The sequence below is a fragment of the Mus caroli genome, chromosome 18 (assembly GCF_900094665.2).
Source record: "Mus caroli chromosome 18, CAROLI_EIJ_v1.1, whole genome shotgun sequence".
Lineage (NCBI taxonomy): Eukaryota > Metazoa > Chordata > Mammalia > Rodentia > Muridae > Mus > Mus caroli.
The window spans coordinates 33623406-33646291 of NC_034587.1; the positions used below are offsets into that span (position 1 = coordinate 33623406).

General features: G+C 44.0%; 1 protein-coding gene across 2 annotated transcripts in view; it reads left to right on the forward strand.

Annotated features, from left to right (window-relative positions):
• Cystm1 (cysteine rich transmembrane module containing 1) overlaps nucleotides 1-22886 on the forward strand; it is a 54873-nt gene that overhangs the window by 7162 nt on the left and 24825 nt on the right. For both annotated transcript variants that reach the window (XM_021150787.2, XM_029471962.1), the window contains exon 2: nucleotides 10618-10844. In XM_021150787.2, coding sequence (XP_021006446.1) covers nucleotides 10637-10844 — 208 coding nt within the window. In that variant the 5' untranslated portion in view covers nucleotides 10618-10636. The remainder of the gene's footprint in view (nucleotides 1-10617; nucleotides 10845-22886) is intronic.

Sequence of the window (22886 nt, forward strand, 5' to 3'; positions counted from 1 at the left end):
TTATTTATAAGGGAAACTATCCTATCACTGCCTTTAAGTTGAAAACTACTGTATCAGCTGCCACAAATAGAAGGTGAATATTATAAGCAGGTGAATATTATAAGCTAAAATTATACATGATCTCTAAATCTTAGTGTGTACATATTCACCCAATGAGATGACTCATCTGTGGTGAGCCTTCCAGGTGGCAGTCAGTGGGTGGTAGGGCTGGTTTGGGTAGGCAGACCTTCAGAGAAGTCTCCTTAAACCTTGTCCTAAAATGTGTGCAACAGTTTGATACTAAGAAAGCCACAAAATGAAGAATCTAGTTACTGAGACTAAGTAGCACACAGCAAACCTACCTCAGGAAACCGAGTTAAAAGGATTACAAGCTCAAGGCCAGACTAGGCTAGATAGCAAGACTGTGTTTCCAAAAAAAGAAAAGTATAATATAGAAACCTCTTGTGTTATTTTTTCCTACAAAGCCAATCTAATGCTCTGGTAGACGGGTAGAACCTGACTTAATTGATGCTGTGATGCAGTACTGTCCTTTCTATGCAAGTATGCCCCTGGAAAATGCAGGTTTTATTTGTGCAATTAGTTTCTAGTTTCGCTGGTGCCACTAACTGCTTTGAACTCTCTGTCTTTTTTGCACATTGAGTGTTCTTTGTAGGTGTTCATAGTGACAGAAAATTGTCATCTAGCATTTGCTTCTTCTAGTCTTTATTATCCATAATGCTTAAACCTTTAGCAGTGTTAGAAGCCGGGATGGAAGAGTGCTCGCTGCTGGGGTGGTAGCATCTGTGGTACTGCAGGCGTGAACTGAAATTTACTGTTGTCCGTTAAGAGAGCTACCTGCCGCGTTGACAGAGCTGTGACTCTCTGTGTGGGTTAGAAAAGTGGCTTTCATGGTGGAGCAAAGAGGGCCGTTTGGGTATTCATCAGGAGTCAGGAGCGCTTAGTTAAATTGCCAGCACATTAAGCTGTAGGGGCCTTTTACTGAACCATCAAGATGTCAGCTTTCCCACAAAGCCCAGTCCAATGCTATGGGAGGCTGGTGGAACCTGCTTTCAGGGGCTGTGCTGGTGGGGGACCTGACCTGGGAAGTGGCTTTATCAGGCTGGTTGGGAGGGATGGCCCTGTCCTTTTATAGTGTGTCCTCTCAACTTGGCAGGGGGCAGAGTTCTTCCCTTCTCTCTGGTTTTCTCTGCTCTAACCTCTCCTTTCATTTCCCTAACTCACTTTCCGTGTTAACAGCTTTCTTCCCCCTTTCCCTTCCCTTCTGTTCACTGCTGCCCCCTCTTTTGATCCTTTCTCTCACTGGGCCTCATTTTCTCTCCATTTTCACTTTGAGGGCTGACTTGTTTGAAGTTCCAGAGTTAGTGCTGTCCTGTGACTGGATGTTATTCAGAGGCCCCGTCCTTTTTCTCTGAGGAGCAGCTTGCCATAGACCCTCAGATAGCAGCCCTGTCATGCTCTGACCCAGAGTCTGAGTGCCTGAGGGAGGCTCTAGGAATGGCCTGTGTGAAACTGGTGTGGGTTTCCCAGCAGTACTTTGTACACTGACCACCGCCTTTTTTATTGACAGGTAATGTTTATAAGATATTCTCTCCACAGTTCTTAGTCAGGCAAGGGGCTAAGCTGTGCCCCTAGAGACTCCTTTTGGAAACTCAAGGCAAAGAGAGTCTGCATTCAGACAACCTTGGGTTTTGCCATAGGACCAGCCACAGTGAAGGATGGGACAGATGGGTGATAAGGTGGCCTGGGATCCTATTAGTCCTGTCTTGCAGCCAGATGTTCCCAGATGGTTTCTGGAACAAATTCTATTTTCCTTGTCGTTGGAAGCATCCTTTTCTTCTCAGTAAAGTAAGAAATAATTTTTTCCCCCAATAGTCAACGGTAATCAGCAGGAACTTGAACCTTTATTTCTAATATGCCATACAGGGCATAGTGGTACACACCTTTAATCCTTAGCACTCCAGAGGCAGAGGCAGAGGCAGAGGCAGGCAGATCTCTGTGAAGCCAAAACCAGTCTAGTCTACATAGTGAGTTTCAGGACAGAAAAGCCACAAAGTGAGACCCTGTCTAAAAAAACCCCAAACCAAACTAAAATAAAAGACCAGCTTGGTCTGTGTAGACCATCTAGGGCTATAGAATGAGATCTTGCCTCAAAAAAGTATAACATATATACAATGTACTCTATAGTTGTATTCAGTAACATAATCATTTATTGTGATCTAATTTTTGTTTTTGTTTTGTGTTTTATGAAAGGGTCTTGAATGTAGCCTGGGTGACTTTGAGTATAGTAGGTAGTCCAGGCTGATCTTGAACTTGTAATCTTACTGTTTAGTTCTCCCAAGTGTTAGGATTATAGTCTTTGACAATATAAATTGACTTTTACTTACTTATTACTTGATTGATTGATTGATTGATTGATTAAGAGAAGATCTCACTGTGTATTGTTGGCCAGTCTGGATGTTAATTGACTATGTAAACCGGGCTGGTCTCAAACTCAAGAGATCCACCTGTTTCTTCTTCCCAAGTGCCGGGATTAATGCCTGACTTAAAACTTTATTTTTAAATCCAAATAGCTAAGTGAACGCATGGCACTGCAAATGCTGCCTCGTTTTGTTGGTTGCTGCTGCGGTTTAACTACACTGGCCCCTGTAGTTCTGTCTCATTGTTCTGAAGGGTCTCAGATAGCAGTGTTACTTCTGTCTATGGTTTGTGAGCACCTGGGTTTACTTTGCCTTCACTAACGGTAGACTTTTGGGATGCTATATATCCTGTGTGTGTGTTATATACCTGTTATGAATATACAACAATAAACCTGTGCCGATGTATGTAAAGTTTTAGAAGCTTAGCATACTGCTGTAATATATATCTGTGAGATGAAACCCCTAGAGGCAGACCTTCCAGTTCAAAAGATAATATGTTCATTTAATTATCTGAGGTATAGTATTAAATATGATCTGGGCATAGTGACACACACTTGTAATCCCAGCACTTGGGAGACTGAGGCAGGAGGAGTTCGTTTCAAACTAGCCCAGGTTACATAGGGAGACGTCAGGAGGAAGCAAGGTAGAAGTCCTTCAGTAAACACCTTTGCTTGTGAGTTTGGGGTTGGATCTGAGATATTTTCCTCAGCTAGCTGCACATTTACTGGTGTAGTCTGACTTCCCTACCGAGGGTTGTTCTGCTTGTACCTCATTGTGTAGCTCTGAAATATAGCTCCTGGGTTCCTAACTCCAATTTGTCCAGTCAGAGTAGCAGACTACTTTACAATACCTTTGAAATTAGAAAGCTTCCAGAGTTTCCTTCCTGATGCAATAATGGAGGAGATTGGTAAAGCCCACACTAATGTTAGAGATCTTCTGCAGTCGTTACTTCATAATGTGGTTGAGTGATTGGGTCGGCTGGTGGTACCTGGCAAGCAGATGCAAATGAAGTTCTAAGATTCAGTAAAGAGTAACTATATAAAAGCATCCTGAGCGACTGTCTCACCTTTAGCCTCTTCTGTACAACAGCCTCCCGCCGTAGTGATCCCTGACCGTTTCTGAAATGTACTTTTTTTCTTTGTTACTTCCCAGATTGTTGCCTCGGACTAATGATATGCTCGCCACTACTGCTTAGAAACTGAGCTTCCCTGACTGCTTATTTCCTTTTGTGCACATAGTACTCGGCTTCCCGTCTTATAAGTTGGTCTGTAATGGCTGCTGCTGTCTGTCTGTCTCTGTAGTCTGAACAGGAACTGACTCATGCATCATGCACACATCATCTCAGTAGTGCCTGGAACTGCTAGTGTTGAGTTACACTTGATGTCCTGGGACATTTCCATGGACTGAATGAGTGACCTGTGTGAATAGGATAAGGCAACATGCCAAAGGTACAGTTAAGTGAAAACTATAAATCATGGAGAAAGACAAAACTAATAATTCTAGAGCCATTTTTTAAGCTCAACAATCTGCACTCAAAATTAAGCATGCAGATTCAAAAGTTGAGGGGCCTAGAACATAAAACAGTCTATTTATGAAGGTCCTTTTAGAAGGGCAGCTAAAAGAGATAGGTGCCTTTAGGTTATGATCTGATCTTGTGGGGTTTTAACTTTAAAGACAATTATACAAGCTGCCAGGCTAGAAGTATCCTGACTTCATGCTTCAATAGTGTGAGTGTAACCCATATTTAACCCTGCCTTATACCTAGCCAAGCATCATCTTAGTTGTGACAAAAAGAGTCTCAACTACAAAAGCCACAGGGGGAAAAAAAAAAAAAGCAGTGAGGAGCAGATGTGGGGTAGTTAGTTACTGAGGCGAAGCTGGTAACCGGGAGGGAAATTGGCTTCTCAGAAGAGGCAGTCTTAAGAGGTAAAGGTGGACATTAAAAAGGAGCAAACCTCATGAACATATCAGAAAGCACTAAGAAAATTAATTTTCCCAAGCTTACTAAAGTGCCAGCCACCTTTAAGTATTATTATTATATAGAATAATAATAATAGTAGTAGTAATAATAATAATAGTAATAATAATAATAAACTACCTCTAATTTCAGAACCCTAAGCAAACCATTATAGATTTTTTCCCTTATAGCTAAGTATTATCTGTTTGCTTTACAATGTAGGATATGAAAACTTGACTGTTCAACCCAGTGGATTTATATTTCTTATGCAAACATGACCCAGCTCAAGATACAGACCATTTTTCTCAGGTGAACAGAATCATAGACCATCATGGTGGTGCTTGTTCTCGCGGATTTCGCTTGCCTGTCTCCAGGAGTGACAGGAATAGTTCTTTCATTGAGTACTGGTAGGATACTGTTGTTTGCCCCACATAAATATGCCATAGTCAATCTGTTCTGCTGCTGATTTAGAGAGTTTCCAGTTTGAAGCAGTTATAATTCAAAGCTACTCTGGTGTATCTGTCTGTGTAGGCTTTTGCATTTCTTCCTTCAGCACACATGCTGAATAAGTTTTGACCAACAACTGCTGCATAAACCACAGTGGCCCACTTAGTGATATATAGTAGAAATTATAGTTTGTAAAAAGATACTCTGTCGTGTTTGTACAGGTGAGTCACCAGTGACACAGTTCCTCAGAAGTTATACTGAAATTTAAACAAAGCATGACACTGTTGCCTCCCTGATTTCTCAGAACTACCCTGCAGTTAAATAAGGATAACCGGTTATCAGGACAAGAATTGCTGAGTCATAAGACAAACTGAACATATGACGTACATTTTCCTAAAAGTTTGATGCTTTAGTTTTTATTTATAGTTCTATGATGTGTTGTGTTATTTTTGTATATAAGGCTAGGAGATTCCCCACCTCCACCCTCAAAATAGCCAATTAAATCCAGACTGTTTCCTGGAAACACGATCTTTTCCTTTCTCAATGGTAGTGGTATCCTTATGTTAAATTAAGTGACTGTACTGTGTGAATTTGTTTTAGGACTTGTCACTCAAATGTTTTAAAGTTTAATTTAGGGGCTAACAAGATGGCTCAGCAGGTACAGGCACCTGTCACCAAGCCTGATGGCCTGAGTTTAGTCTCTGGTACCCACATGATAGAAGGAGAGAACTGACCCCCAAAAGTTGTCTCTCACCTTCATACAGTGTCATGGTATACTCATGCTCACAACACGCACGCGTGCATGCACACACACACACACACACACAAATAGTAAAAGTTCAATGTTTATTGCAATTGCCCAAATTTATTATACTTATTTGTATGTGTTTGTGTGTGTGTATAAAACATGTGGAGGTCATATGCTTGGATAGCTATTTACAACTGAGCTATGTCTTCAGCCCAGGACTGTTCTATTACATTCATCTTTTTATTAGTGTTTATTTTAACAAACTTGTGCAGATTCAATAGCTTCCTTTTTTCTTGTGTATTTGTACATATGTATATGATACACATGTGTACATGTACATGAGTAGATCAGACATTGATGTCTTTTTCTGTCTCCATTTTTTGTTTTATTGCTTTAACAGCTTTGTGTACACACACACATACACACACTGAGTAGTCCTTTTCATCCCATTACCCTGTCTCATATTCCCTCCTCTCTTCTGTTTCCATCTTATTTTTCAGTCAGGGTCTCACCCTCCCTGGAACTCATGATTTGGCTAGACTAGCAGGCCAGGAAGCCCCATCATTTTCTCTCCTCATCCCCAGCACTGGGGTTATAAAGCCATGGGTATTGTGCGTAGCTTTTTACATGGGTTCTGGGATTGAACTCAGGTCCTTGTGCATTCCTGGTAAGCTCTTTACCAACTGAGCCCCCTCATCAGCTCCTAAATTTTCCTGCACAGCATTATATTTTATTTCAAAAGCATAGAACTGATGGCTGAGAGCGTAGTTTAACAGTAGAGCACTTGCCTAGCATGTGTGAGGTTGGGGGCTTCCATCTTCAGCACTAGACCCCATAGATAAACACACAGAAATGAAAACAGAACTTACTCACAGACAAACTAATTAGATAGACATACTGTAGTCACTTTTTTCTTATGTAGGTGTATAGGTTGTGATTTTTTCCCCTCTGCTTTATTTAGTACCAGTAAGAAGGTCAGAGGATAACGTGTGAGCCAGTGCTCTCTTTCCACCCAGTGAGTTCCAAAGATCAAATTCTGGCCATCATGCGTAGAAGGAAGCACTTTTACATGCTAAGCCTTCTTGCTGGCCCTTTTTGGCCTCTTATGTTGAAGACCTCACCCTCCAGTGTCTGATAATCTTTGTCCATTTATTTATATATGAAGCAATAAAAAGTTAGAAGTCCTCTATGCATGGTCTTACCATAGTTGACTGGAGAAGTTATTTCTTTCTTGTCCTCTTCTGTATCAGCATCTGAATTTTTTTTTTCTGAGACAGGATTTCACTGTGTAGCCCTGGCTGTCCTGGAACTCACTCTGTAGACCAGACTGGCCTCACACTCAGAGATCTGCTTAGCTTGCCTCTGCCTCCCCAGTGCTGGGATTAAGGGCATGGGCCAGTGTCTGATTTTTACATTGAGATTGTTCAGTTTCTCTGGAGGAACTGCCTTCACCACACTGCCCACAGGAGCAGAGGCAGCAGCTGCCAGGTAGATGCAAACTGATAATTTTCAAGGTTATTATATTTTTATTTCTTGGCTATCTATTTTGATGAGACCTTAGAGTATCTTATCTCTGAAAACAACTTTCACAGTTTCTGCCCTTCTTGTTACACTGGAGAATGACTGTAATCTTGTGACTGTGTTGTGTGTGTCTTTGTGTCTAGAACAAGATCTTGGGAGGTCCAGTGGGCAGTCTAGTCTGTGAATGGATCCTGGCTGTTGCATCCCTTCAGGTCATCCCTTCGAAGCTCTTGTTCTGCTTTAATGCCTCATACTGTTTACAGTTAACCTGTAGTACATACTCTACTTTAACAGGGCCTATGCTTTACCAAATTTATGAGGGAAACCAGTCAAGTGATAAGTCCAGTATCTCAAATTTAGAACTCATTAGTACTTTGCTTATGCAGTGTGGTCTGTAGTGATGTGACTGTGTTAGGTGACCTTTGTCAGGCCGGTTTGTTTCTTTGGTGGCTGGAGAACAATACGTTTTTCCCGAGTGAAGTCCTGCTTTTCAAATTCTAGTTCTAGGACCTTTGATTTCATTCATACTCTCTTTGTGTAGCTTTTGCTGTTCTTTTGTTGTGAGTGGGTTTTTGTTGTTGTTTTGTTGTTGTTGTTGTTGTTGTTAGAAGAAATTGGACACAGATCTATCTTTGTTTCTTTAAGCTGAATGCCTGGGAAATGCAGGAGCGAGTGTGGAGGGAAGGGAGCGATGGTTGCTGGAACTACTGTATGGCTTATGTTTTCTGTAGGTGTCTCCGAATAACATAATTTTCTTCCTCCTTAGATATGTTATTCTTTGGATTACGGAGAAAGGCTCATACTAAAAATAAAGAGGGAACACAACTGAGGGGGAAGGGCATTCAGAGAGAACCGCACAGGACAGGGAGGAGTGAAAACAAACAAATGGGTTAAGAACAGTCACGGAGCATGCAGCAAAGCACGGAGGTGATGAGTGTGGCAGTTCTGAGCTCTTGGGTTTTGTTTTCTTCTCCATTGCTCACTGTTCTCAGGACAGTATCGTCCGGGAAAGATAGCTTTGGCTTTGCCTAGAATGAGAATTTCCATGAATGCATAGGCTTGCTGGATGGACCAGGTTAAACCCTCAGTTATAATGAAGGTAGGCCATGTATACGGAATTTCAGGGCAGAGTAGTCACAAGTGTTCTACTTTGGCGACTTAAAAATAAATAATGGAATGGCCATCTGCAAGTTAGTAAGAATGATTTCTGTGTTAATCAGCTTCCTGCTGGAGAGAAGAGGCAAAATGCATTAGTGGTCAGGGTTTTCCCATCAGGTGATGCCTGTAGTGTCAGTCACTGTGGGGAAAGGCTTCGTAGACTAGGATGGGTGTCACACTGGTATATAACAGAGGTGAGAGAACAGGAACAATCAAGGGTGGCTTCTGTTGTGGTTTGTTCTTGGGATGTGCGGGGTATGTGTAAGTGCACATGTGCACTTGCCATGATGCATGTGTGGAGGACATCCTTCCGTGTTGGTCCTCTTACCCCCACAGTGTTTGAAACAGGACCCCTCTTGTGTATAGAGGACTACAGACATGTAAGTGCCACTGAGCCTGGCTTTGTGTGGGTTCTGGAGAGTCCAGCTCATGTCCTCATGCTTGAGCACACATACCGAGCCCTTCTCAGCTGCACTAGTTGGGTGTTTGGTTTTGTTTTTGTTTTTGAGTCTCTATCAGACTCTGGAAAAGTAAGTCTTTAAAATGGGAGGCATAATGCATATGTGGTAAAACAGATTCCAACTGCCTTCAAGGGACACTCCCTCTACCCCCACTTCCTCTGCTAGGTTTAAGCCATTACTCTAGCAGTCATTGTATTTGTCTTCCAACCATTTGTCCAAAGCGAGTTTGAGTCACACTGATAGCTATTCCTCACTATTTAGTCTACTTCCTAAATGTGTGTTTAGTTGTACGTCCTTGCTTGTTACTTGACATGCTTGCTCATCATTGGTTCCCAGGACTAGAAGCTCTATAGAAGTAGTTTAGGTTAGGCCAGTAGGTTAGGTTAGTTCAGTCTTTCGTAGTACCCACTGTATCTTAAGGCTAACAGTTGCTGATTGGCTAGTAGCAATTTGGTAGGCCATAGCTTTCATAGACCTTTATGTGCCTGTGTTAATGGCAAAGGGAGCTTGGGTTGTTAGAACCATCTACTGAAAGAACTGAATTGCGTCAGTCTGTCCTGCTGACCAGGAAATGGCATTTATGATGAACTCAGTTCTGGGTTCCTTGAGTCATTTGTGATTAAAAGAGGAAGATGCTGACCTTGATTAGGGTAGCAGCTTGGGTGCTTCCTCTAGAGCTGGGACTAGATGAGCTTTTCGTGAAGCACATGGACTGTAGCAAGAGCTGATGGAGTCTAGCTGGAAATGTGATACTGTTTGGCAGGAATAATATGAAAGTTATATAACTAATTGTTATATTAATCCAAAATTCCTAGGGAATCTTAAGAAATTATTCTGGCCTTTATAAAATCACTTAAGAATTTATTCATTACTTATTCTAAAAAAGAATTAATGGGATTACTAATTTGTAGTTACAGATTCTTTCCTACTATTTAATTGGGGTTAGAAGACAAAATAGGTTAAATATTAGTGCAGGCTATAGTTAACAGTGAGGCAGTATGGTATCGCAGGAATCATGTTGTTCAAGTGACTCATGGAGAGTATACCTTGTTCCCCAGTTATGATTTGTTTGCTTTTAATCTGGACGTCTCTGTGCCAGGCACTGAGGTGATTGTAGAGATGATGGAAGCAATATGTTAGCCCTCAAAGCTTCAAGCCCAGTCAAGAGAATATTTAATAGGCTTGGGGCCCAGGAAGCATAGGCTCCCTCGCAGGAACAAACCACTGGGGACAGGAACTTGGGAGCACAGTGAAGATTCCTGGTGAGTCTTTCAAAGATTCTTGGGAGTGTGGAAGCTTGGAGGAAATTTTTGCTCGGTAGGTATTCTCTATAGACAGCTCACTGCTTAGAGCCACGGGTCTGGAAAGAACAACCATATTATCCTGGAGCCCAAGACAAGGGGTGTGTCTGGTCACTAGTTAGCAGTGCTGCCTCTTAGGAGACACCACTGTAGCCCAAGCCTGTCTATTGGAGGGCTCTTTAGTATTGGACCAGCATCTTCTGGTCTGGTTGATAGTTAGTGTTATTAGATTTTTTTTTGCTATCTTAAAGCTAGCCAACCACATTTATGGACATTTCAGGGGATTTAAAAACAACTTATTATGTTACTAATTCAGCACATTCATTGAGGAGACTCCAGGCACTAAGCAATCCTCTGAGGACATGGTGGTGATCCAGAACTGACTTGATGGATCCTGTTGTCACAGCCTCCTCTCTGGAATAGAAGTGAGGACAAGCAGATAGTAAGATAATAGCCGTGTGGATGAAAAGGAGCCAAGATGGGCAAGGCTTCAGCTTTGCAGAGTTGTAGAGGCACCTTTAAGGCATTTAGTAAATGATCTCATCAGTTGGAAATTGTTTCTAGTGATTTCCATATGCAAATAATTTTTATTCTCTTTGTCCCGTAGGTGCATCACCAGGTTCCTGATGAACCCAGAGAACCCTCCACCGTATCCGGGCCCCGGGCCAACAGCCCCATACCCACCTTATCCACAACAGCCAATGGGGCCAATGGGGCCTATGGGAGCCCCACCTCCTCAGGGGTACCCCTACCCACCGCCTCAGGGGTACCCCTATCAAGGATACCCACAGTACGGCTGGCAGGGTGGACCTCAGGAGCCTCCTAAGACCACAGGTAGGTGCGTGTGAATATGCAAATGTGCATGTCTTAGTGTCACACCCCCAAAGAGAGTGTTTGCATGATTCCATGGCAGAGAAGAAATTGTGACCTTTGTGGTTTCTGATTGAGGTTTGATGCTGGTGGCTCAGAGTGGCTTTCACTCAAGAGGCCCCAGTCAGTTCTGCCTTCTTCCTTCGTGCCTCTTGTACCCTCTGTGGTGGGGATGACGTACTGGCCGACATGTTCTCTAGGGGATTCCTCCTTGAGTACTGGTGGGGAAAATACCCATTGGTGTCTTCCTCTTGCAGCTGTTTGTTTTAGCTTATTGGGGTTATTTTATGTTAGCTTGTTGGTCCTCACGTCATCCTCCGGCCCTGCTGCTGAGGTTGGTTTTCTTATTATTTTCATAACTCTGTTCAGTCTACTGCTTGAGATTGCCCTTGTTTGCTGGGTCTGTATGCTCGAGCAATGCTACTCAAGGCAGTTCATTTATTGAAGAGTAAACTCTTACTGGACTGTAAGAACCCAAGAAAGTGGGAGCAAATGTTAAAAAAGAGCAACTTGACATTGCTGGCATATAATCACTATTTATAAAACTATCAATCAGTGCAGGATTAAAAATAAAACCTGGCGAGAAGCATTGTGCTGCATACATGTATTGTGACTATTTTATAACGCTTTGGTTTACAGAACAGCTGTTTCGGCTTTTAAAAACAGTTAATTTTACCAAATGGCTTCCTAAAAGCTTTATGTATATCGACATTTAATCCTTGCAACAACTCTATGAGCAAAATTAGGGCCTTGTATATGCTACACAAGTGCTACCTCGGAGATGGTCCCCCTGCCTATCATGTTTTATGGTTAATCTAGGTATACACCTCTTCAAGTTGGACAGTTAGGGTTTTGCACTTTACTGTGTTATATGCCAACACAGTAAAAAAGGATAAAAGGAAATTAGTCCAGCATCTGGCTTGTCTAGTAGATTCTGCCCAAACTGAAATTCATGAATGCTCGTCTGGTGTTTCATCCTTCACCCAAAGCACTCTTTGCCAGTTCCAGGCTTACTCTCTAGTGTGCATTTGATGAGTTTAGAATTTTATTCAGTTTGTCTAGAACAAGTGCATCTTAGGTTATGTGGACTTCATGCAGAAAATACAGATTTGAGTTTCTTTTTGTTGGTTTAATTAATATTGATAACTGCCATTTTAAGAGAAGGTTTCTTTATTCTTGAGATCAAAAGGCTCCTTTTGTTAGTGTTAGCAATCATAATTCACAAGTGAGTGTGAGAGGTATTTAACATGCTTGCCTGCAGTTGTGAGTTATTAACTACCCGAGGAAAGCAGGCACTGGCACCCAGTCAGCTGCTTTTTTCACTTAGGGCCCAGGACCTGTGGACAGGATTCTGGAGGTGACTTCATTGTAGAATGAACCTGTTGGGCACCGTTTCACTCCTCGTTCATGGTATTGTCTCTGGGATCTCCAGTCAGAATCATTTGCCGTTCTATTATGTGTCTGAGCTTTGTATAGAAATTTAGGCCTTTCTCTCCAGTTAGAAGATTTTAGATTTACCTGCTTCTGCTCTCGCTTTTTACTGAAGTTCAAGTGTAGGCTGTAGTTCTTTTGACTAATAGCTGCACAAGTGGAATGCCTTCTGCAAAGCAAGGAGGCCATCCTTCAGCCATTCGAGACAGGTTTCTCTGTGTAACAGACCTGGCTGTCCTAGAACTTTCACACCCAGCTCCTTCAGCCATTTTTTTTTTTTTTTTTTTGGTTTTTCAAGACAGGGTTTCTCTGTGTAGCTCTGGCTGTCTGGGAACTGACTTTGTAGACCAGGCTGGCCTCGAACTCAGAAATCCGCCTGCCTCTGCCTCCCGAGTACTGGGACTAAAGGCGTGCGCCACCACACCCAGCTTCCTTCAGCCATTCTTAATTGACTTTTGGTAATTATTAAAGGCTTAATGTGGATGTGATGCATGCATGGGCAGGTAGCTGATCTAAGAGCTTTCTTTGGTCACCTATTTATGATACACGGTTTATTTTTCAGGCCTTGTAGTCAAGGGCCTGCAAAATGGCTCAGGGGGCAAAGGAGCTTGCTACCAAACCTGACAACCTGTTTGATATCCCCTAGACTCCTCATGGTGAATGGAGAGAACCTACTCCTGCACATTGTCCCTTGACCTTCAGGTACCTGAGCTGTGGCATGGGGGTGCGCACACATACACACAAGCAAGCAAGCAAACAAATAAAAATTTAGGAAGAAATTATAGCCTAAACTAAAACAAAACAAAACAAAACAAAACAAAACAAAACAAAACACCCCTTTCATCTGTCTCAGAAACCCGGCCTTTTGAAATCACCTAAGTGGACATGTCTGAAGGGATAAAGCTCCCCAAAGGGATGCCTGCAACTTCGTTTAGGATCTTGTATGATTTTTCCTAACTATAACAAGTATTCCTTGTTATATTATGCTCACTATCAGCCTCAAGCAATGTCAACAGCAGCCCTGTAACATCGGCCCTATGCCACAGAGGTGGAGTCTGAGGCTTATCCAGATTGTACTTCAGCTATTTATTGTATATATAACAGTATACCCTCAAAATCAACCACTTCAAACAATGATGATTTTATTATCAGTATTTTGTGAATTGGCAGGGAGATTCTTTTGCTTCATGTACTCTCTTGTGGGATCTCGTGATTAATTCAGCTGTTAGCCTGGTGGGGGCTGGGATGTCTAAGACTGTCTCTCTTTCATGAATAGACTGTTGGCTTGCTCGCATGAGCCTCTCTATACACATCTCCCTTCACTGGGTAGACTAGCCTCCCAGTCTTAGAAGTAGACATGTTTTGCTGTTCTTATCTCTTCCATGAATTAAACAGATTCATATCCAAGACTACCAGGTATCATAGCCAATAACTACATTAGCTTAAATGATCCACCATTGAGGGGCTGGGAAGCCCAGTGGTTAGGAGCTCTGTCTGTTCTTCTAGAGGACCCAGACTCCCAGCAGTCACAGGGCAGCTTATAACCATAGGTAACTCCAGTTCCAGGAATCTGACACCCTCTTTTGTCCTCTGCAGACTCCAAGCATGTGTGGTGCATACACATGCATACAGGCAAAAAAGAAAAAAAAAGTCCATCACTGAAGTAGCCTCTGTGGACTAGGCCTCTTACTAATCTTTCTCATGCCACCTTCACACTCGCTGCTCACCTCCACTTTGCCCCACCCTGCTCTATACATCTCTGCAGATCAAAATAAAATACCTGCATGACACCTGTCATCCCCTAAGCCTCATTCCATAAAAGTTACTCCTCTGTGTACTCTACCAGCACACGAATGGACTCAAAAGCATCCCCTCTCCCCACATTCAGTTAGTTTTCATTTTATATTCCATCTGGCTCCTCAGTGTCCAAATTCAAGTGGCCTTGCTTTTACGTAGTAGTGTATGTAGGCTTTGACTAAAACTGTTTTCAGTCAAGACTTGTCAGGGCACACGTGACACCTCAGCCCTTATTAATGAGCAACAGAGAACTGCCTGCTGCCTAATAAAGGTGGTGGTCCAACTAGGGAAAAATCAGAAGTCTGGGAGTGGGGGCTGCAGGGAGCAGAAAGCCACCGACCACACCGTGGGGAGGAAAGCCTGAGATACGGTTAAGATACATGGGCGGTAAATAAGCGGGATGCTGAACAAAAGGAAGCTCAAGACAGAAGCACTTAGTCAAGAATGGGAAAGGTCCCGGCGCAGGATTAAATATGACCCAGATTTGGCAAACCAGAGTCTTGCCAAAGCAGAATTTAAGGCTTTTGCTGCCAGTGGAAGTTTGGTATACATTTGGTCATCTGAGCAATTAGAGGTTATAATTGTAGTTTAGATAGGACTGTGCCGGAAGGTTGGTTCATCTCTTCTCTGAATGCTGCTTACTAGGGCTGCAACACAGATCATAATAACAGTGTGCTTGTTTCTCGGCCAACCCTGGCCCGTTTTTCAAGACAGGGTCTTATATATAGTCCAGGCTGACCTCAAACTCACTATGTAGCGGAGGATGACCTTGAACTCCTGATTCCCTGGCCTCTGTCTCCCAAATGCTGGCTTATAGACCTGCACCACCATGCCAGACAGCAGTGCACCCTGTCTGCCTTGTAGTACGTTTTATAAACATTGCTGCCGGCTTTGCATCATGATCTGGCGGTGCTATTGGTTTAATTTACCCTGCACTGCGGGGAAGAGGTGCAGCTGCTCCACTTTGGAGCATCTTCAAGAGGCTGAGAGGGAGAGAAACATAATGGCATACTGCCTTCGGAAGGCTAAGGAGATTCTGTTGTTAAGGGGACCTGAAAGCCTTTATTCTTGTGTGTTCCCCACCAGCCTCGGGCTTCTCCACTCTAACTGGCTGTTTGGCTTTTTTAGTTTCCTTAAAGGTTTCATTCAGTTGAGTCACATGCTATGTCAAGATTTTTAGTTTTGGTGGGAATTTGTACTCTGGTTTATTTTAACCTGAACTCCATAAAAAATAAACAAGTTACCTATCAAGCAGCTTGGTTGGGCGGTTGAAGCGCTCTGGTCCTAGATGTACCTCTCCCTGCCTCCCTCTCTCTTCCCTCCCTCTGTGGGCAGCTTCAGGGTGGTTAGGTCCCAAATCTTCCTTTAAAAAAAAAATAAACAAAATACTTATTTAACTTGATTCTGAAATAATTTCAGACATAAACATTGCAAAAGTAATACAGATCACCTGGACTTCCCCAAGCCACGTATCCTCACAGTGCAGTCATCTATTATGTTCTTACTCTCAATAAGCCAAGAATGATATTGTTCTACCATACTCTTTGATGTGGGATCTTGCGATGTATATGTAGCTCAGGCTGGTCTTTAACCAAGTCTTTCTCACCTTTCTGAGTGCTAGGATTTCAGACATGCATCCCTGACTCTCTCAGTCACAGCTCTCAAGCATACATTCCATTCCAAGGGGGGAGAAGTAGACTTCACGCCTTTGTAAGATGGTGGCATCATTTTACCAAATGCCACATTCATGGAAGGTCTTCAGAAACAGTTTTGTTTTGTTTTTCGAGACAGGGTTTCTCTGTGTAGCCCTGGCTGTCCTGGAACTCACTTTGTAGATCAGGCTGGCCTCGAACTCAGAAATCCGCCTGCCTCTGCCTCCCGAGTGCTGGGATTAAAGGCGTGCGCCACCACCTCCCAGTTTCAGAAACAGTTCTAGTGGTGGCAGGTGAATTCCTGTACAGCGAGGCATCCTAAGTGACAGTTCTAGCTTCTTAGGAACATACAGTAGTGGAAACAGTTAAGTTAATGAAACAAAATTGTATCTCTCTAATCTTGTGTCAGAAAACAAGTGCCAGACTTGGTAGAGAATGTCTGTCACCCTGGCTACTTGAGATGTTGAGACAGGAGGATCACATTCAAGGCTTGCCAAGGCTACAGAGAGAATAAGTACTTGGTCTTTAAGGAAATTCTGTGAACTGTTAGAAGGAATGAAAAAGGGATTGTAATACTTTCCCTAAATTAAAGCAACTCCTACTCATTCAGGTACATCAGTCCTGAGAGCTGAAAAAATCCTGCTCAGGTGACCCAGGTTAATCATGGCAGCAGAGCTACCTAGGTCACAGCAAACATCACTGATCCATACTCCTGCGCTGCAGGGATTTGGCCTTGGAATCCTCACCCACGCTTGCTAGGCAGCCATTATTGAGTACATTTGAGTTTCACATAGACCCAGTTATCTTATTTTTCTTACTAAGCCAATCCCCTCTTGTTAGAGAAACTGATAACCACAAAACCATTAGTGATTTGCCAGGATTAGTGAGCTCTTTTGTTTGGGTGAATTTGGTTGTGTTGAGACAGGGTCTCACTTTGTAGCCAAAGCTAGCCTCCTCCTGATTGAGCTTACTGGTGTGAGACATAGCTCCTGGCTAAGAAACACAAGTGTTGACTTAAAGACAGAGGGCTCTGATTTCAAGCTAAGCACATAACCTCCTTGTGCTCTGCTACGAAGATCCAGCACAGATTTGCCAGAAATTCTGAAACACCCACCAAAGGAAAATATTCTTTCAGCTCTTTCTCTTTCTTTATCCCTCACAACACAAACAAATGAAATAAAATTATCTAGTAATTACAATAGGCTAGTAGTTTTCTCCTCCTCTTCCTCTTCCTTCTCTTCCCCTTTTTCCTCCTCCTCCTCCTCCTCCTTTTTGTTCCTTTTTTTTTTTTTTCTTTTTTGAGACAGGATCTCACTATGTAGCCCTAGCTGGCCTTGAACTCACAGAGATCCACCTGCCTCTGCTTTCCAGGTGCCGGGATTAAAGGCGTGCGCCACCACATATTTGCTTCCAGGCAAGTTTCTTAGCCTCCCTGGTCTTTGACTGTCCCCGCCTCCCCTTGGAAATCTCATAAAGGCAGTTTCTTCTCTTTTGTCTCTTCTAGAAGAGTGCTGAGTACTAGGTACACACACACACACACGTATGTAGAACTGACATGCATGTATATACACTCTATACATATGTATTGGGTGAATGGAAATGTTTCAAAAAGTGGCTGTGAATTTGTTAGTTATGTGGGCCCCTCCCCACTCTCTGAGATCCTTTCCTTGCTTTTTAGCCACAAGACCTGGTTTTATACATAGTGTTCTAGGACAGGACTATGGTATCTGGCAAAATACGGATTTAAAATGAATTCTACTTACAGCTGTCCTTTGGGATGCCCACGTGGAGCTACAAAGCCCAATTGGCCTTTGAATTAGGTTTCTAAGTTGGGGGCCTCCCATTGACCCCATTTTCCATCTCTGTAATCTGAAGGAAGGAATGGGGGTACCTTTTCAGGGCTTGATTTCTCTTGGCTAGCAATAATTGTCAGAACTGGGGGGGGGTGGCAATGATGGAAACCCACATTTCTCTCTCTGTGCTCCATTCTTGATGTCTCGCTGCTTTCATCAGTTACTGTGAGGATAGATGGGTTGGCGATGTAGTCTTTCTGACTTCTCTAGATAACTGGCCTATGTGGGACTGCAGCCCAGATTGTGTGAGCCTTCAGTGCCTGCTTTTATCAGAAACTCTGAACCCTGATCATGAGGTTGGTTCTGAGAAGCCTCTCCAGCATGGACAGTCTGGTGGTTCTCCTCCTTCCCTCTCCCCTCCCTACCCCCTTCTCTTCAACCCCCTTCCTCCTTTCTTTTTCTTTCTTTCTTTCTTTCTTTCTTTCTTTCTTTCTTTCTTTCTTTCTTTCTTTCTTTCTTTCTTTCTTTCTTTCTTTCTTTCTTTCTTTCTTTTCTTTCTCTGGCCAGGACACTGAAACCACCAAAACCCACATGGCCAGCCACTCAATCAGCGCTCAGAACTCAGTGGTGACTATAGCATGAAGAAGCCCCTGCAGAGTATGATGGGAGGGGGAGGGGGAGAGGGAGAGGAGAGGAGAGACTGGCTGCTAAGGGCAGGCCTGATTGAGAGGGAGAGGGAGGAGGGAGGAGGGAGAGAGGGGGAGAGGGAGAGGGGAGAGGAGAGGAGAGACTGGCTGCTAAGGGCAGGCCTGATTGAGAGGGAGAGGGAGGAGGGAGGAGGGAGAGAGGGGGAGAGGGAGAGGGGAGAGGAGAGGAGACTGGCTGCTAAGGGCAGGCCTGATTGCCGAGCAAGGCCCCTGGCATCTCTCTGTCACTGTAACTCGTAGCTGGTCTCCCTCCCTGTGCTTGTACCCCTGCTATGTATTTCCTACCCAGACCCCTAAGTAGCTTCTATTTCACTCAGGTGAAAACAAACCAGGGTCCTTGCAGGGTACTGCCACTCTCTCGCCTCTCAGCCTGCTGCTTGCTCTGCACACACACACACACACACACACACACACACACACATATGTGTACCTAGTACTCAGCACTCTTCTAGAAGAGACAAAAGAGAAGAAACTGCCTTTATGAGATTTCCAAGGGGAGGCGGGGACAGTCAAAGGGCCATCCTGGGCACTTGCCAGGACTCACTACAGGCGCCTTGCACAGGCTGTTCCCATCCCCCAGGCTCTGTCTGCCTTACTGTCCTTTGGTCTTGCTTATCTGTTACCTACCTTAGAAAGGTCTTCCAGTTGCTTCTTCCTTCCTAGGCCTAGTGTTCCCCTTTGTCTACTGTCCCCCCCCCCCCCCGCATACTATTTACTGGTGTATTGGCTGCTCCCCCACCCCCACCCCCTGTAATGTAAGCTCCTTGAAGGCAGAGGCTTCTGTTGTTGTTGTTTGAGATAGGGACTCACTGTGTATATTAGGCTGCCCTAAGGACATGTGCCATCATACTCTGCAGGGGCTTCTTCATGCTATAGTCACCACTGAGTTCTGAGCGCTGATTGAGTGACTGGCCAGTGTCCCCTCAGGGTGTCTGTGAGTTCTCCCTCAGGCCTTCCCAAGAGTCAGTCCTAGTGCAAAGCATTGCATATGCATATCCTTTATCTTTTAATCGGCAGACAGTAGCTGGTTTGTTCAAGATGTGTGCTAGCGGAGGGCAGAGCTGGCATCTGATAGTGGTATTTGGCTTAGAGCCTGCTCTCTGCAGTTACCGCCTCAGCTGCCTCCACCCACTCCAAGGTAGGCACCAGCTCATTTGATCTGTTTACTCCATTGCTGCCTTCCTACTCCATATCTGACTGTGGCTGCCCTTGGTGTGCCTTATGCCCCCAGTGCTGCTTCCTCCTCTGCCTTTGACTTCATCCTGGTCTGTTCCTCAGTAGCAAGACTTGGCTGGTGTGCTAAATACCTTCCTTAGTTTACCCTTTTTAGCCTCCTTAAAGTTCTTCCCTTGGTCATTCCTACTACGCTGGGTAGAAGTCTGAAAAAGTCTTTCTATCACCTTCCTTCCTCTTCCTCTTCCTCCTCCCAATTGCTTCTTCCCCCCTTGGTCCTTTGTATAGTACTCAAACTAGTCCCTAGTGTCTCTTCTTTTTTTAAAAAAATTTTTTTTGTTATCTTAATTACTTAATGGCCTACGGGGTGGTGGCGTGTGCACATGAATGCAAGTGCCCACAGAGGTCAGAGATGTCAGGTCCCCTAGAGCTGGGGTTACGGGCCATTGTAAGCCACCTGATATGCTGGGAATTGAACTTAGGTCCTCTGGAAGAGCAGTGTATTCTCTCATATACTGAACCATCTCTCTAGTCCCTGCCTTTCTAGCTCTTAACTCCTATCCTGGGACATTCATTTGAGTGTTCTAAAACTCCTTTGTTGTTTCTTTGTTTTCATTTATCTTTTGAGGAAGAGTTTCACTGTGTAGCCCCGACTGCCCTAGAACTCACTCTGTAGACCAGGCTGGCCTTGAACTCATAGATATCCTCCAACTCTTCTTCCCGAGCACTGGGATCAACAGCATGAGCTACCAGTGCCCTGCTCCCCTGGGTCTTACCTAGGCCTGGACAGCATCTCTTTAGGATGGTACCTGGGCATGTCACAGGTATGAGACGCTTGTGGTTCTTGACCCAGCGTGCAGGTCTGGACACATATTCTTGCTAGAGTGGAGACATGAAGCTCTTGGTGGCCACCAGGACAGACTGCTCTGGCTTCTCATCTGGAAGAAGATAGGTTGCTTGTGTGGTCTTCCCAGGGTTTGTGATCCTTCTTAAGGGCACTCACTTTAGTTCACCCTCATGGTCAACTCAGAAACTTCCTCTGTACCAGAGAAACTCGCTGATCCGAAGTGTGGAAGGAAGTCCTTGCTTTCCTCCCTGCTGTGCTCTGTTGCCCTCCCTTCTAAGGTGGGAGCTTCACTCATAGCATGGATTCCTTTTTCTTAAAATAATGGCCAGGATTCAGAAGGCCTGAGACCTGTCTTGGTCTGCCCTGCTTCAGGCTCAGTTTTTGTTCCTTGGTCTCACCAGGCACTCATTCCTACTCATCTCTTACCGATGCCATCTCCTGTCTTGCTTGAGACAGTCTTTACCTCTTTCTGACTAGCCAGATGCAGGTCGTCTCTGTGACTTCTTTTGTTCATATCCAGACTGAGGCATCAAAGGAATGAAGAAAGGGCAGTCGTCATACATACAGAATGCTGGGGTCAGATGGGCTGTGTACACTCCGATAGAGTGGCACGGAGCTACCACACAGCCTGGAACCTCAGCGTCGTTATTATATACAGCACAGTGAGAGGAGTTAGCTAGTCCTGGCAAACATCTGGGAGGAAGAAGCTCCACTGCTAGCTTTTGTGCTCACTGTTCAATTTTCCTAAATATTCACACTTGGACTGGAGAAAGGCTTTGCCAATTCTGAGCTGGGGATGGGGAAGGTTTGGCATTTCTCAGTAGCTTGGTTCTTAACATGGCTGTGCTCACCTCCCAGTTGGGGTTAAATTTCTATCTTTCACTCTGCTGTCTTCATTCAGAATTTTATAGCATTGCCTTTAGTTATAGAATTCTTTTCTTTAATCTAAAAGCACCATGATAGATCTTGTCCAATTTAACTGACCACTGGGTTCCACAGTAACTATTTGAAAGTGATTGTGAAATGTTAGCTGGGTGTGGTGGTTCACGGCTTTCATCTCAGCACTGAGGCAGAGGCAGAAGCAGGCACACTGTTTGAGGACAGCTCAAACATACATACATATTACACATATGAGAGAGAGACAGAGACAGAGACAGAGACACAGAGAGAACACTTTAGAGAGATGTAGGACAGCACAGAGTGAAACTGGAAGAGCCTTTTCAAGTTGTATAACCCAGCTTGATTTTGCAGAGAAGAGTACCTTCCCTCCCTTACCCTGTTCACTTTTGGTCTGGGACCAAAGCACAGTGTTTACAGTATGGTGGCAGCCTGGAGCATTGTTAGAACACCAGCAGTCACAAATGTCTGAGGAATGTGAACTGGCTGAGTGAACCTCTGGCTCAGAAAATACTACTAATAGTCTCGGGACTTTAAAAAGTTCCATTTGTAATCATCCATCGTCTCTACTCATTTCCGTGGTGTTTCCTGGGCAGCTGTTACTGGCATGCGCATATCCCTTGTATCTGGCTGACACTGTGCTGTTATACTGTGGACACCATTGTGTATTTGTTACAAGCAACTTCCCTGTAGGGCAGGATTTCTCAGCATCATTGACCCTTCTCCCAGAAACCTTTTATGGGCGCTTTCCTGCAGCATTGCAGGGTGCACAGCAGGCCTCCTCTGTGTTAGCTGCAGCAGATGCTCTTTAGCTATGTCTCTAGCTCTTATCAAATGGACTTGAAGGGTCCACAGCACCTTCCCTTGAGAACCACTGCTGTAGAGTCTAAATCATTAAAACTTTAAGTGAAGCCAGGCGATGGTGGCACACGCCTTTGATCCCAGCATTTGAGAGGCAGAGGCAGGCGGATTTCTGAGTTCGAGGCCAGCCTGGTCTACAAAGTGAGTTCCAGGACGGCCAGGGCTACACAGACAAACCCTGTCTCAAAAACCAAAAAAACAAAAAAAACAAAAAAAAAACAAAAAAAACCCACTTTAAGTGGATTGTTGCCTTTGCGTCCAGAAAAGGAACAGGCCTTCCTAACCAGCTTTGTCAGCTCCTGGACTGCACAGGAGGTTCCACTGGCCTGCTGGGGAAGGCGCTGGCTTGTTGGGAAAGGCGGCCTCAGGATTTGGAACTGTGTAGAACTTGTGGACTGGACAGGCTTCATTTTTGTGTAGTGTAGGGTTAGAAAACTGGATGCTACCCATTCCTCTATTAAAGCCTTTAGAACAAACATTTTCAGGCCAGTGGGTTTTCTTTTTAATACTAAACATTCAGTAGCTCTTTTGTTAAAGAATAAATACTATTTAAATAATAGAGCAAATATTTGCCAACTAGTTATGTATGTTGGGTGCTTTTATATGCTAACTCATTTAGTCCTTAGGACAGCTCTCTGAGGCAAGCCTTCTTGTTATCGCTGCTATATAGATAAGTAGAAGTGTAAGGGCCTACAAAACCCTGGGCAGCAAAGTCAGTAAAGCTGAGATTCAGACCCAGCAGTGGCCATCTGGATCCTGAGCTCCTTAGTAGTGGCCACTTTACTGAGCACTTACTGCAGTCCCTGGCTCTGGGCTAAGAGGTCCTGGGTTAATTTCTGATTTCCTTT